The sequence below is a fragment of the Oncorhynchus kisutch genome, linkage group LG28 (genome assembly GCF_002021735.2).
Source record: "Oncorhynchus kisutch isolate 150728-3 linkage group LG28, Okis_V2, whole genome shotgun sequence".
Classification (NCBI taxonomy): Eukaryota; Metazoa; Chordata; class Actinopteri; order Salmoniformes; family Salmonidae; genus Oncorhynchus; species Oncorhynchus kisutch.
The window spans coordinates 7,556,241-7,569,821 of NC_034201.2; the positions used below are offsets into that span (position 1 = coordinate 7,556,241).

At 40.4% G+C, this 13,581-nt stretch overlaps 2 protein-coding genes across 5 annotated transcripts; one reads left to right on the forward strand and one right to left on the reverse strand.

The window, feature by feature from the left end:
• Positions 1-5,343: 5,343 nt before the first annotated feature.
• wdr73 (WD repeat domain 73) lies at positions 5,344-8,156 on the forward strand. Of its 2 annotated transcripts, XM_020464493.2 has the most exons (8): positions 5,344-5,468; positions 5,718-5,785; positions 5,896-5,981; positions 6,079-6,167; positions 6,249-6,316; positions 6,508-6,672; positions 6,800-7,168; positions 7,316-8,156. In XM_020464493.2, exons 1-8 carry the CDS (start codon positions 5,407-5,409, stop codon positions 7,552-7,554), a joined length of 1,146 nt encoding a protein of 381 aa, XP_020320082.1. In that variant the 5' UTR covers positions 5,344-5,406; the 3' UTR covers positions 7,555-8,156. The 2 variants fall into 2 exon arrangements, with proteins under 2 accessions (XP_020320082.1, XP_031664171.1); XM_031808311.1 differs by having other exon boundaries at positions 6,079-6,316.
• LOC109873013 (sialidase-3-like) lies at positions 7,929-13,493 on the reverse strand. 3 transcript variants are annotated; one of them, XM_020464489.2, is made up of 4 exons: positions 13,392-13,493; positions 13,191-13,291; positions 9,940-10,188; positions 7,929-9,798 (listed from the first exon to the last, which is right to left on the reverse strand). In XM_020464489.2, exons 3-4 carry the CDS (start codon positions 10,168-10,170, stop codon positions 8,803-8,805), a joined length of 1,227 nt encoding a protein of 408 aa, XP_020320078.1. In that variant the 5' UTR covers positions 10,171-10,188; positions 13,191-13,291; positions 13,392-13,493; the 3' UTR covers positions 7,929-8,802. The 3 variants fall into 3 exon arrangements, with proteins under 3 accessions (XP_020320078.1, XP_020320077.1, XP_020320079.1); XM_020464488.1 differs by lacking the exon at positions 13,191-13,291 and having other exon boundaries at positions 13,392-13,478; XM_020464490.2 differs by lacking the exons at positions 13,191-13,291; positions 13,392-13,493 and adding an exon at positions 10,403-10,597.
• Between the last annotated feature and the right edge of the window lie 88 nt (positions 13,494-13,581).

Below are 13,581 nucleotides of genomic sequence, written 5' to 3' on the forward strand. Positions count from 1 at the left end.
CCTACAGCATGGGAAAAGCAAGTTAAACTACTAAACAACTACTGATTTAGAACCACAGAGAGTTAGTGCAAGTCGCAAAGAAAACAGGAGCTGCCTCCACTATTCCAGCACCATTTCAACATCATCAAATAACTTATGCTTAGTCGAATACAGTGACAACTAAAAGAACCCCCCAAAAATGTGTCCATCAACATAAGCTAAATATGATGTAGCTGTCCATGGCACAAATTTGTTTGTTTGTGTGTGTGCGTACTTTCTGCACAAAATTTGAGAGGCATTTTTGTGCATATGGAACATTTCTGGGATCTTTTATTTAAGCTGATAAAACATTGGACTATACATTCATATTTTTGTTCAGTGTATCTGACCACAAGTCGGTACGCTCATGAGGCCACATATGGTATATTTGTTTCTCACTGGAGGGCCAGTCGTCTGTCTGACCAAGCAGCACTAGAGGGCGTAGAACAGGCTACATGTGAATGTGAGTGTACGTGCTTATCATTGTTGTGCAGTTAACAATAGCTCCTGCATCATCAGAGTGGTGTGTTTTGTGCAGTTTGATTGCAGTTTTACAGCATCAGCAGTATCACAAAAATGGCTGCCATATTTAGACCTGGGCAGAGCGGTGTGTACTGAAACCCCATGGAAAAGACAGACGGCTGGATGAGGGGTTGGTTTATTTCTAATTAAATAGATGATTGAGTCACCTTAAACTGTGTGATCTGACTTGGAGACCTCATTCTTTTTGAGGGAATCGTTCATGGTGGTAGTTTTGCTCATTCTTCTTCTGACTCACTTTGCTGGACTATGCTGCAGATGTCCAGTCATAGAGGTTTATGTAAGTACAAGTAAATTGCATCAGGTACTAAACAAAAGCCCAAATTTGCCTCTCCTCATGTCTCACAAATTTTGAAAAAAAGTAGTTGTTAAATCAATGAATTCTTACTCTATGCTGGGCTCTATGCTGGACTCTATCATAGGATAGATTCCACAATGTTGTTCTGCCCATGTAGTCAGAAATATTTCCCTAGTAACAAAGTAACAAAAAGTAACAAAAACAGCCCCACATTTCCAGGAACCTACACCTGATGTGTTCTGTAAGGATATAGTACCCATTTTAACCCCAAAAAGTACCTTTCTTTCAATAGTACTCTGCAATTGCGATTTGGGCAGTGCCCATCGACTCCTCCCCCTGGGGTGAAATGCTGTATAAATGCAGCATCAGCCCTGGAAATTGCATTTGCCTGAGAACTTAGCGGTGCCAAAACATGAAGGGATTGGGCCTGGTTGTCCTTGTACTTCTCCTGATGCTCTCAGCTGTTGAGGGTAAGCAGTGGATAAAGTACCTTGGCTTTGTTATGTCATGGTGCAGGTATGGATCATACCTGTAAAATGGGATTATATTAGTGGATTTTCTGATGTGTATTGGGCAGAAATGAAACGGAATTCCTAACAGTTGATATGCTTTCGGAGTTATTTTACCATTAAAGACATTATTGCAAATGTCTTATTATACAGATCATACATGTATGATCTTCAATGTTAGTGTTTTAGCCTGACATCAGTCATACTGTTAACATTGATTGATCAACATCAAAGCTCATATAATAACAGTTCCCGATTTGATCAGATGAACATTTGATGTGAAAGTATTCTAGTCATTAGCAAACGACGAAAATGGTATAGTTGAAAAGTTCTTCTGCTACTTATTCCATGATGGTTTTACTATTCTAACAGCTGATGATGCAGAGATGCAATATTGGACCTGTGGTTATAGAGGACTCTGCAGACGGTTCTGTTATGCCCAAGAATATATTGTTGGACACCATGGTTGTCCTCGCAGATACAGGTACATGAATTATCTATTTGTACATGTCCACATGTATCGTTTTGTATCATGTATATTGTCTGACCTTGGTGGTGTCTGATCAGCTTTGTCAGACACCCACAATAACAGTCGTATGTCGGATTTTTGCTGTTCTGATGTAACACTTTTGTGTGCTATTTCCTGATCCTTCAGATTCTGTTGAGTTCTGTCAGCTAAGACGTATCTGAGAGGACTTTTTGCACAAGCTCTCACTGTGTTTTTGTTCATTATTTGCAGGTGCTGTGCTGTGCGGTTTTAGCAGTGACTGACAATCTCATACCTGCAGCAGGACATCACAGGCTGAGGACTGGTCTGCCTTTTTGACATGGGATTGGATTGAAAGGGGCATAGAAATAGATGATCGTGGTGGCACCTATGGAACTAGCCTGGGAGACTCCTTTGGATAAAGCCTACTGTGAACAAATTGCAAGCCTTATGGTAAACGACAATGACAATGTTTGTGGAAATGTCAGATGATGTCAAGATCAATTGAGCGCATTTTGCTATGGAACCTGAATATGTGTATCTGAAAGCGTGCAGTTGTGACTGCTTTCATTACAGTACGTGGAACATGATACATGGTAATGCAACTAAAATACACTTCATTTGAAAAGCAGCACTCAAAGTACTGAAATCATCTCTAAAATACTGTAGGCTCAATCTTATAGTCCACAGTGAAATGATTTCCATAGCTATTATTAATGCATTTTCAAAAGGTGGATATGCGCTTTGGAAATGAGTGGTTGACTGACAATAAAGGCATAACAATACTTTATTTGTTGTTTTGTTTTTTTATTCAAAATATCAGGTATTTTAATGATATAACGTTAGATGATAGATTCTACTCTGTTGACCAGAACGGATGTTAATTCAATAATAAAGGGTGTACCAGGTGCTTTCATTTGACATCCTTTGACTGATGCAATGCTGTTAGTCAATAACATTGTCATGTTGCTTTGGAATGAAAGACATAAGATATAGAGATAGACTATATACTCTGAACAGTGGTTGAATCAATGAAAACAAAAAAAATGTTTCCTTTATTTTTTGTAACTTTCTACAAATAACTGGTGTGCTTTGTACAACGAGGGGACAATGACAGTCAAGTGACTGACCCCAATAGCAGCCAGCCAGCCAGCCAGCAGCTGTGGTGGAATGATGCTTTTGTGAATGAAGTGTAATAATTCATGCTCATGTTTATGTCATCTCATCAGTCGTTCTACGTATGAATACTGCAGATGTACAGTAGCCTCTAGACTTGTTTACCTGCTGCTATCTTGGACCAGGTCACCGTTCGTTATAGTACAAATATATTGCGACAAATTCACAAATAGTAATCCATCACCAAATGATATAAAACTTGCCACGAAATTCTAATTGATAGCTAATCAGTGCTATAACTAGTAACAACCTCTTATGGACTAGTAGATATCACTGAAGATATCAGTGCTGGAAAAAGTTCTCAATTGCTATACTTGAGTAAAAGTAAAGATACCTTAATAGAAAATGACTCAAGTAAAAGTGAGTCCCCCAGTAAAATTCTACTTGAGTAAAAGTTGGTTTTAAATATACTTAAGTATGAAAAGCAATGGAACTGCTAAAAATATACTTAGGTATTAAAAGTTAAAGTATAAATTGTTTCAAATTCCTTATATTAAGCAAACCAGATGGCACCATTTTTATTTATTTTTTATTGATGGATAGCCAGGGGCACAGTCCAACACTCAGAAATGATTTGCAAACTAAGCATGTCTTAAGTGAGTCTGCCAGATCAGAGGCAGTAGGAATGACCAGGGATGTTCTCTTGATAAGTGTGTGAATTGGACCATTTTCCTGTCCTGCTAAGCATTCAAAATGTAACAAGTACTTTTGGGTGTCAGGGAAAATGTACGGAGTATGAAGCACATTATTTTCTTTAGGAATGTAGTGAAGTAAAAGCAAAAGTTGGCAAAAAATAAATAGTAAATTACAGATACCCCCCAAAACTACTTAAGTAGTACATTAATGTATTTTTACTTAAGTATTTTACACCACTGGAGGACACGGCTTGTGACTGGCCTGGTGCAGTAGAGGTTAAAGGCATGGATGTTATCTGTAAACAAGTGCCACTGCTTTGTGCACTGCTTTGTATTCTTCGTCTATCAGTCTATCTTTGTACCTCTGCTATTCAGTCAGCACAGCGTGACACTACCACAATGGGGTAAACCCCACAAATCTGTTTACATGAGGCTTTCTATCGTCACAGTTATATCACAGTAAACCACACAGACCTTACACCAGCTGGTTTAGCCCAGCAATTTAGGGGGAGTGAACAGGGTGGGTTTCTGATGTTATTCACTAGTACTTTATTTTGATCAACTGAAACCTTTTCTTTTGAAAAGAGACTTTAACAAATACCCTGCTATATTTCAAATTAAGAATAATTGTGCCGAGTTGAACGTTGTTTAACAGAATCATGAATGCTCTTTTCTGGAACAACACGGTGTAACTTTGGATATTTTTCTATTTAGTACTGTACTGTTTGATGTGTATTAAAATAATTAACATTAAAGAGTAAGATTCAATTATGAGCAGATAATTAAATGTATGCTTTGCTTTGAAAGTGAATCAAAATACGTATATTTTTGACTGGCAGAACAAACCTACCTCCATGTCCTGACTGTTCATGGCCTTATCTCTGCAGATAGCTAACCTGTATCTCTGCCGATAGCTAACCTGTATCTCTTCAGATAGCTAACCTGAATCTCTGCAGATAGCTAACCTGTATCTATTCAGATAGCTAACCTGAATCTCTGCAGATAGCTAACAAGTATCTCTTCAGATAGCTAACCTATAGCTAACCTGAATCTCTGCAGATAGCTAACCTGTATCTATTCAGATAACTAACCTGTAGCTAACCTGAATCTCTGCAGATAGCTAAACTGTATCTCTGCAGATAGTTTACCTGCTAACCTGTATCTCTGCAGATAGCTAACCTGCTAACCTTTCTGCTCTAAACCAAGTGTAACGTTGCAACCATGACACATCATACAGTCAACTTCTCGACTTGCAGTCAAGTGGGACAAGCGCCTAATCAACCACTACTTTTGACTATGGTTTACAGCGAAAGTCTGTAAAGATTTCCAGGAATCTTATTTGTCTCATGTGCCGAATACAACAGGTGTTGTAGACCTTACAGTGAAATGTTTACTTACAAGCACTTAACCAACAACGCAGTTATTTATTTCACGAAAAAACAAAACAAACAAGAAATAAAAGTAACAAATAATTCAAGAGCAGCAGTAAAAACATTATTATGTTTTTGTTGTCATATTAAATATTAAATCAAGTGCTATTTGCATGTGAAAATGTAATGGGATGGATGTATTTGCTTCATTGTTTATGTTTTGGTTGGTGGACATGGCCCACTCTTTGACTGGATGCGCATTACAGAGAGTTGCTCTGATCTACTCTCCAATCCGCTAGGTGGCAACACGGCTGCTTATCTGCTACTAATCAAATACAGGCGGAGGTACAGAAGTTGTTTAGCGGTGGACGAGATGGGTGAAACCTCTTCGGTTGAGAATGAATTTGATGACTGGTTTATCGAGTCTTTGAAAATGTAAGTACGAATTATTTTGTGAAATAGTGAAAGTGAGTTGAGACTTCCTTGATATATTGAAATTGCTTAAATCGTGTTTCACGTGTCTCTGTGGGAAAACACTAGGGGTACATTCACAGGCGCAATGTTTTAGGACGTTGCAGATAAGACTAGAATATCTCTTAACAGTATATACTTTCTGCTTTTCTTATTAAATGTGATGCACCTGCTCTAAACCGAGTTCACCTTACACACGTAGTTCTCTTTCAGATATAATAATATTCACGAGTATCAACTTGAACATCCTACAAGAGTAATTGAATGGACATCAGAAAAAAGTAGGCCTTTTCATAATTTTCACATTTTACAAGGCTATATAGTATGTTTTGATTATAACCAACCAACCACATTGATTGTGTTTAAATGACTTTTTGTCTTTACCCCACAGCTATATGTGTTGCAGGTTACAGTTCAGATAAAAATGAGATTTTAGAGCTGCTTTTGCCACTGAAACTTTTCACTGATGATAATCAGGTAAAGGATTGAAATGATTAAAGCATGAAACGTTTCAAGATATCAATTATGTTTTGGAACGTCACTGACTGCCAATGTGTCTATTCAATGTGGGCAGGGTCTTTGTGCAGAACGAGATTTCAAAGTGGTCCATGGAGGTTTCTCAGATGGCTCCATTCATTGCCTCAAACACATTCCAGGAACAAGGTATATCATAGTAGCCATTGATTATGTAACTTCCTTTTGTTGCCATGAGCTTTCATCTTCAAACTGTTGTTTCTTGTTAAGGTGTGTCGTTACCAATGATGGCTTCAACTCCAATCTCCAGGTGTGGGACTTAGGAGGAGAAGATTGTGGTGAGTAGACCTACTGTTTCCTTGTCTCCTTTTCTGTGTATTACAGTATAATAAGACTGCAGTTCCTATCTACTCCACTTTATTACTGCACATTCAAATGATGATTTACAACCTGATTAGGCCCCAGTCAGCATCGGTCTTACCCACATTGAAATCTTATTTCTCTTGCGGGATTTGTCTTCAAATGCTAGATGTCATAAAGAGGACAGGAGTTTTACAACTGAAGAGTGCATCATCAGATAAAGGTGTCAAAATAGCCCCTGGGTTAACTGGAGACCCATGTGTTCTTCATGGCTCTCAGATCAGCGACATTCAACTGACTGAGCTGACGTCAGGGAAGCCACTCTACTCTCTGGGTAATAGCCTGTTTTATACAGTGACACTGAAGCATTCCAGGCAACTCTAATTTCCTATATAGAGTATAATGTTGGTGTACAAACACATGTATAACAGTCACGGATATCTTTTTTCCTTCCATCTCAGGGAAAGACATTCCAGATTTACTAAGCTCCCTGCAATTTGTGAGTGGCAGTGTATTTCTCGCTTGTGCCTGCAATGGTGACCTGTATGTGGGGGACACACGGAATCCTTCTGGTCTTCAGAATAACCCAGCTGGAGGGAGAGAGGGCGTCCACTGGTGTATGGGTGTTAAAACAGACCTGTCCTCATCAGATCCATCCTCCTGTAGTGTAGCAAGGCTCTCCTCTGCCTGCCAAGTGGTTGTGTCTGATCTAAGGGACCTAAGAGCCCCCTTGTTTCAAGCCCAGCTTCATGTCCAGAGGAAAACTACCAGTGATGACTTCATGAAGGTGACATGGGCGCCCGCTTTAGACAACTGTCTTGCTGTGTCAGGTGAGCAAAATGTCACGCCTTCATCCTGCTTTATGTGATTAATTCATGTCTTATGGATTGTACAAATGTCTTGCTTTCTAAATATATGTTCCAATTGAAGGCTCTTGTAATACAGAACTTTTCCATTGAATTTGTCTTCCCGTCTAGGTTTTGATGGAATGGTGCGAATCTACGACACTGCCTCTTGGAGACCAGAGTTGATGGAATTCCAGCCTCTTTTTATCCACCGAGGTCACATGATGTCCGATGATCAGTTTGACACTTCATCAGCTGTGGTCACCACTCATGTTTGGCATCCAAGTCGACCCAGGACTGTCCTCTCTGCTGCTGTAGACGGGTCTGTGCATGTATGGGACTGGGTCGACAAAGCCACTGCCAGCTGTTGACATTCAAACACACTTACAGCTCAATGTTAATCATTATGCAGCGTTGAACCTTGCCTGAAGTCGACATGTCCTTTTCATTATGTAAGGAATATGTAAAGCACTATTTGTGATAAGATGCCACTTGTTTGTTTTCCCATTCTTATGAGTAGTTGTTATTCCCATACTGTACACACATTTGCATGGAAGAGGTATTCTGGGTTTGTACTATTATATATTGTAAGAGATATTTCACTATAACATTTTCATTAAACGGATCTCTTCATGTACCTGCTAAATAAGACAAACCCTGGACCATGAACCTAAAGGTGGACGGCAGTATCACTTGCATCACAGTTTCTTCGCTCACAGTATTATGTCAATCAAAAAGATAAACACAGCTTGTTAGAATTTTATTTTCAAAAGAGAGCTCTGCATGCCATTCACGTGAATGATTAACAATGTTTTTATGCATCTTCTGCATAGCCAAGGATGCAGGCAGGATAGTAATGTGGAGGTAGTTGAGGCAGAACTACTATTGTAGCATCATTTAGAGATAAGGAACATATTCAACTCATTTTGAACATTGGAGTTATCACCTGTGCATTAAAACATTTAGAAATGAAGTAGTCCTACATTTACAGTGCTATGTGGACTGTTTGTGAACTGTACAACATAAGATAGAAAGTGCTTAAAGACCGGAATGGAGTGTGGGTTTAGGAAGCCAATGCAGTTGGAACAGATGAGTCACAGTAGATGAGCAACCACTTGATGATACAGGGATGTCTGTTCATTCAATAGGGCGTATGACTTAAAGTTACGTCTGAGGAGCAGAAGTGTTGCCTGATCGTGGCCTGTAGGTGGTTGTAGTCTTCAAAGGGTGCTTGGCAAACATAGGGAATTGCATGACTCTACATTGAGGTGAAAGGAGTTTCATTGTACAACTGCAAGTAAAAAGTATGCCATTTAAATAGACCACTGCTTAGAGATTAGCATCCAATGACAGCATGCATTGCAGTGCATACAGTCAGACTTCATAAAATGATCACATCTACATATTATATTACATTTGATTTAACTATGATCGCATTTCAAGAAATCGTAGCGTCAGTTGCCTTTTTTACACGAAACGACTTTGATATAAATTATCATGTTTCATTATTTTCACATTGCTTCATTTTATATAAATTGAGGATAAAGATGATTGTGTGCCTCAACTGACCACTGAATCTGATTGGAATTGGAGTGTAGTACTTAAATAAAAACAACAAACTAGAAGGTATTTCCTTTCTCGTCAACGGTCTGCATGACATCACTGAGGGGAAAAGACACAAAGGCAATCTGTTCAAGCTCACTATTCTCACCACATTCCATCAGGCAAGCAAAGTGCTCCGTGTCCTCAATGTAGGCCAGGTCTGAGTAGCCACTGGGTCCACTGTGGATGATCCAGGGCTGGTCCCAACCTGACGTGTGCAGTGGGGAACGGTTCAAATACACTCCCAAGTCTTTCCTCGTCCTCTTATTGGTCGGGTGGGTGAAGAGTAGCCAGGTTTGCGTGTCTGAGGCCAGTGGTGGTGATGTGGTACCACCCATACCCTCTTCACCTTGCTCAGGGGCAGGGAAGCCAATCACACTGCCTTGGCAACCACCGTGGCACGGCTCCACTAACCTTGGAGCCAAGCGGGGCTTGTCAAAGTAAACCCCACTGCTCTCACTCAAAGCTTCCACTCTGTGACCTCTATGGCGGGCGTTGCAGTACAGGTGACTGCTGCCCTCGTGGTCTATGATCTCTGCCATCTCACATTCACAGGACTTTCTTTGAAGCATCCTGCCCCTTTGCCATGTCTGACCGAAGTCGTCACTGTATATTGAGAGAGCATGTGGTTGTACCGTGAAGGGGAAGGGGAAGGAGAAGCATTTGCAGTGGATATAATAGGCATAGGTAGGAATGATCAATCTTCCACTCTCCATTTGAATGCCATGGCCTGGTCCCACAGCAAATGTAGCCCACCTTCTGACCGTTTTGCCTATCACACTCTCTGTCAAGTCCTTTGTCTGGCTCCAGCTCTGGCCCTCATCATTACTGGTGATGTAACACAGGTGTGCCTTATTCTTGCCTGTACAGATCTGATGGTGCTCTGGAGTGTTACCCAAAATGCAGATGAAAAATAGGAATAGAGTCTTGGTATTCTTCTCATACACCGGGCAGGGGTTCATGGTGCGGTGGTCTGGTAAACATGCTGATAATAGCTCCTGGGATTCTGACCACTGGGGAACAATGTGAAAGTATTGAAACAATCATCAATAAGAAATAAAAAATGTATGCATGTAACTCAACTAAATTAAACATGAAAACCTTCAACTGTGTATTATGACTATGATGTGTTTAGATTTGAAGTCGACATTTACCTGAGTGGATCCATTTTGTTGAGTGCCTCTCCTCATAACAATAAGTTTTGCATCAATGTCACTGGGGGAAGAGCGCTTCTCTGCAAAGGCAAGGAACGTCTGACTCTCTTTTAGGTAGATGAGAGCTGGTATTCTGTATGTCGTCCCAGTTTGCTCCCGTTTGAACAGAGTCGTTTTAGCAGGTTGCATTTTGATTCCCGGGAAATAACTCCTTGATGAGGTATTCCCCATAGCTAAATGTCCTGGTTCCTGCAAACAGAGGGATTACTTACACACATGACAAATCACCTTAGACACAAATTTCACAATATTCCCTGCCTGGACATGAAAACACTGATTCTCAGTTTAATCGGCTAACATTATGCTGTTATATCGCGACAGCGGACGTTCAATAAAAATAATAAACAACATGCAAAAAGATAATACTAGCCTAACGTCGAAATTAGTCGAAACACATACTTACGGGAGCTGGCTTTTTAGGCTACAAATCACACCGTTGTGTCGTGAGACCCAGTTAAAACGGTCAAAGTTTAGCTCTCTCTTAAACAATTTGTACGCAAATTTGGAAGCGTGTCGTGAAATAGAAGTAGTTGGCTCATCGCTTGTGCTGTGGAACGTCAGTAGCGCCGCAAAAGAGACCAAAATCATTCTATACCGCCAACCGCTGGCGGGAATGTGGTACGAGACTGCAAATGTTGCCGTGTTGCTAGGATACCTACAAATTCCCACATCCTGAAAAGTGTATTTTTTAAATGTTATTTATATATATATATATATGGCTGGTTACAGTTATGGGGGAGAAAATAACATCGGAAAGTAAGTTGTGTAAATATTTAATCAGCTCACAACAAACATAGGTTGCCTACTCAGTGGCGATTTTAGTATAGGATGGAAGTGGGATGCATGCCAACAAAGCCACTACACAATACTAAACAATACATTAATTGCACTATAACGCTGACAAACGGTGCCCACAAACCGTTAGGGCCTACATAAAGCTGTCCCAACAGCAGTCAATATAACTATTTGTTCAGCACTTTTGAAATGTACAGTTACAGAATTCAGAACATGGGCCATTCTTACAGTGTTCTACCTGTTCACCAAGTCAGAACCCTAGGATAAACAAAGGGGGTATATAAGCAGACAATGAAAGTGTCACACCCTGATCTGTTGTACCTGTCTTCGTGATTGTCTCCACCCCCCCTCCAGGAGTCACCCATCTTCCCCATTATTCCCAGTGTATTTAATCCTGTGTTCTCCGTTTGTCTGTCGCCAGTGTGTCTTGTCTTGCTTAGAGTGTTTTTCCGAACTCCTGTTTTTTCTTAGTCTCTGTTTTATAGTCATCCCGGTTCTGACCTCTTGCCTGCCCTGACACAGCCTGCCTGCCTGACCATTCAGCCGGCCTTGACCTTGAGCCTGCCTGCCACCCTGTACCATTTGGACTCTGACCTGATTTATGAACTTTTGCCTGTCCTCGATCTGCCTCTTGCCTGCCCCTTGTTGTCTAATAAATATCAGAGACTTGACGCATCTGCCTCCTGTGTTTGCATCTGGGTCTCACCCTGTGTCGTTATCGAAAGCTATTACAATTTTCGATGATTACATTTCTCTAAAACAGGTTATAGGCTACATGTGCACCACCAAGTCAGAAAAGCAGGCAAAATTAAGAGGTGTAAATAGACCAAATTATTAGGGTGAGGCACATGGGCTACTAACATCTTACTACACAACATGCACTTAGTATTACTTTCTTAGCTACGGTATACATATCTCCCTGGTATATTACATCATTTATGCAGCACCATAAAAAAAATGATTTCAAAACTACTGGGAACTCATAAAAAAACATTGTTGAATCATGATGACGTCATGATCTTCAGGTCGTAGCGCTAGAAAGAGGTTGGATTTACAATTCTGAGTTGGATGACCGTTCAAAACGTATTTTCCCAGTCGGAGCTCGTTTATTCCCGACTTCCCAGTTGTCTTGAACTCACTGAAGTCAAGTTTTCGCAGTTCCGAGTTAACAGTTGTTTTGAGCGCAGCACAAATCATGCTTCATTGACAGCATTGGCCAATGTTGAATGTTTATCATTTTAAACTTGGAAAAGAGCCCCTTAATCCCAGATATGGGACCACACAGCCACTCCACCGAATAGCAGGCTACTGATTGCTTTGCAATGCTTGCAGTTAGCCACTGTCACGGATTCCTTCCAAACCACTCATTGTTGAATTTGCGATTTTCAACTTGTTGTGTAATGTTTATGTTCAATGGCCGATGAGCAACGATACGTTTTATCTAAATTTCTCTTCATTATTTCACTTCAGATGACAAGGATTTGCCAGTAGATTGTCGATTTGATTAATGATGACTGCTAGCTAAGATTTTGAAAGTATGATGTTGACATGATCAGTCCAATCAAAGTTTCTGTACATATAACGTGATTTGCCGTAATTTTATCTGTGGTCAATGACCTTAACTCTTCTTGGATGGGCACTTCTAATGTAACTCTATGGCAGCACCCACGGGGCTAGATTGTTCTAGCTCTACCCTTAAGACTTGGCGGTGACATAGTGTCCCCATGAGTGACAGAACACTGAGCCAATCATGGCGCAATTCTCCATATTTTCTGCTGGCTTGCCCCACCACCACAGAAAGCACTGAGCTAGGCTGAAACACCTGCATTTTGGAGCTGCCTTACTCATGAAAACAAAAAAAAAGAGACCATGTTTGTATTAACTCAATGATATATATTTTTACATAGTTTGCAAACGTATATGTGACACGTATTAATGCCAAAATAACATGCAAAACAAAATCAGCTTCAGGCCTTCCTCCCAACAGGGCTGCCCCTCGCCATGATCCCTCACAGCTGTGAGTTCATGTTCATATTGGAATCACATTGTTTTTATTGTAGATTTTAAACTGTAGGTAAGTGCAGTTTTCTGGTTTAGTTCCCTCAGCCATAGATGAAACCTTCCTGCTCAACAGAGTTTAACCACTAGAATGAAACAAGTGGCTTCCTGGTGTGCAAGTGCTCAGAAATGTGGCTCTTATGATTTGTTATCTGGTAAAAGTCGGTGTAGTACCTTACATTCCACTGGGTGGCAGTATAGGATGACAAAGAGGAGAAATTTACCAAGTGTTCTCCCTTCATACACTTTTGAACAGAATACCTGCTAATAGTGATAGACAATAGACACTTAAGTAACTTTTAGAATTCTAGAAGTGTGTGGAATATGTTCATATTTACTCCTACTGAATAGGGCAAAGGATAATGGCATGTGATTTCAAACTGATGCTACAGTAGATGACAATAAGCTGTCCCCTGGTGTCTTCAGAAGCCTTGCCAACCTGAAAAGGTCAGACATAGTTTCAAAACATAGTATTATTCCTGTCCACAGTATGGTAAATGGAAGAAAACAGTGTAGTACATTACATAATGCACACCTACCTGCATATCTGTAAACTGCCGTGGTAATACACTGAGTGTACAAAACATTGAGAACACCTGCTCTTCCATGACATATACCAGTGGTTCTCAACGCCGGTCCTCAAGTATCCCCAACAGTACACATTTTTATTGTAGCCCTGGACAGGCACACCTGATTCAATTTGACAACACACCTGACAACTCAGGCCCT

Coding starts and splice junctions, on each gene's coding strand:
- wdr73 (XM_031808311.1), top strand. CDS start 5,407: ATGGGTGAAACCTCTTCGGTTGAGAATGAATTTGATGACTGGTTTATC. Junction 5,786..5,895: donor TGAATGGACATCAGAAAAAA/GTAGGCCTTTTC, acceptor TTTACCCCACAG/CTATATGTGTTGCAGGTTAC. Junction 6,673..6,799: donor GAAGCCACTCTACTCTCTGG/GTAATAGCCTGT, acceptor CTTCCATCTCAG/GGAAAGACATTCCAGATTTA.
- LOC109873013 (XM_020464488.1), bottom strand. CDS start 13,460: ATGGAAGAGCAGGTGTTCTCAATGTTTTGTACACTCAGTGTATTACCA. Junction 10,189..13,391: donor GGCAGTTTACAGATATGCAG/GTAGGTGTGCAT, acceptor CTCTGTTTGCAG/GAACCAGGACATTTAGCTAT. Junction 9,799..9,939: donor AACAAAATGGATCCACTCAG/GTAAATGTCGAC, acceptor ATTGTTCCCCAG/TGGTCAGAATCCCAGGAGCT.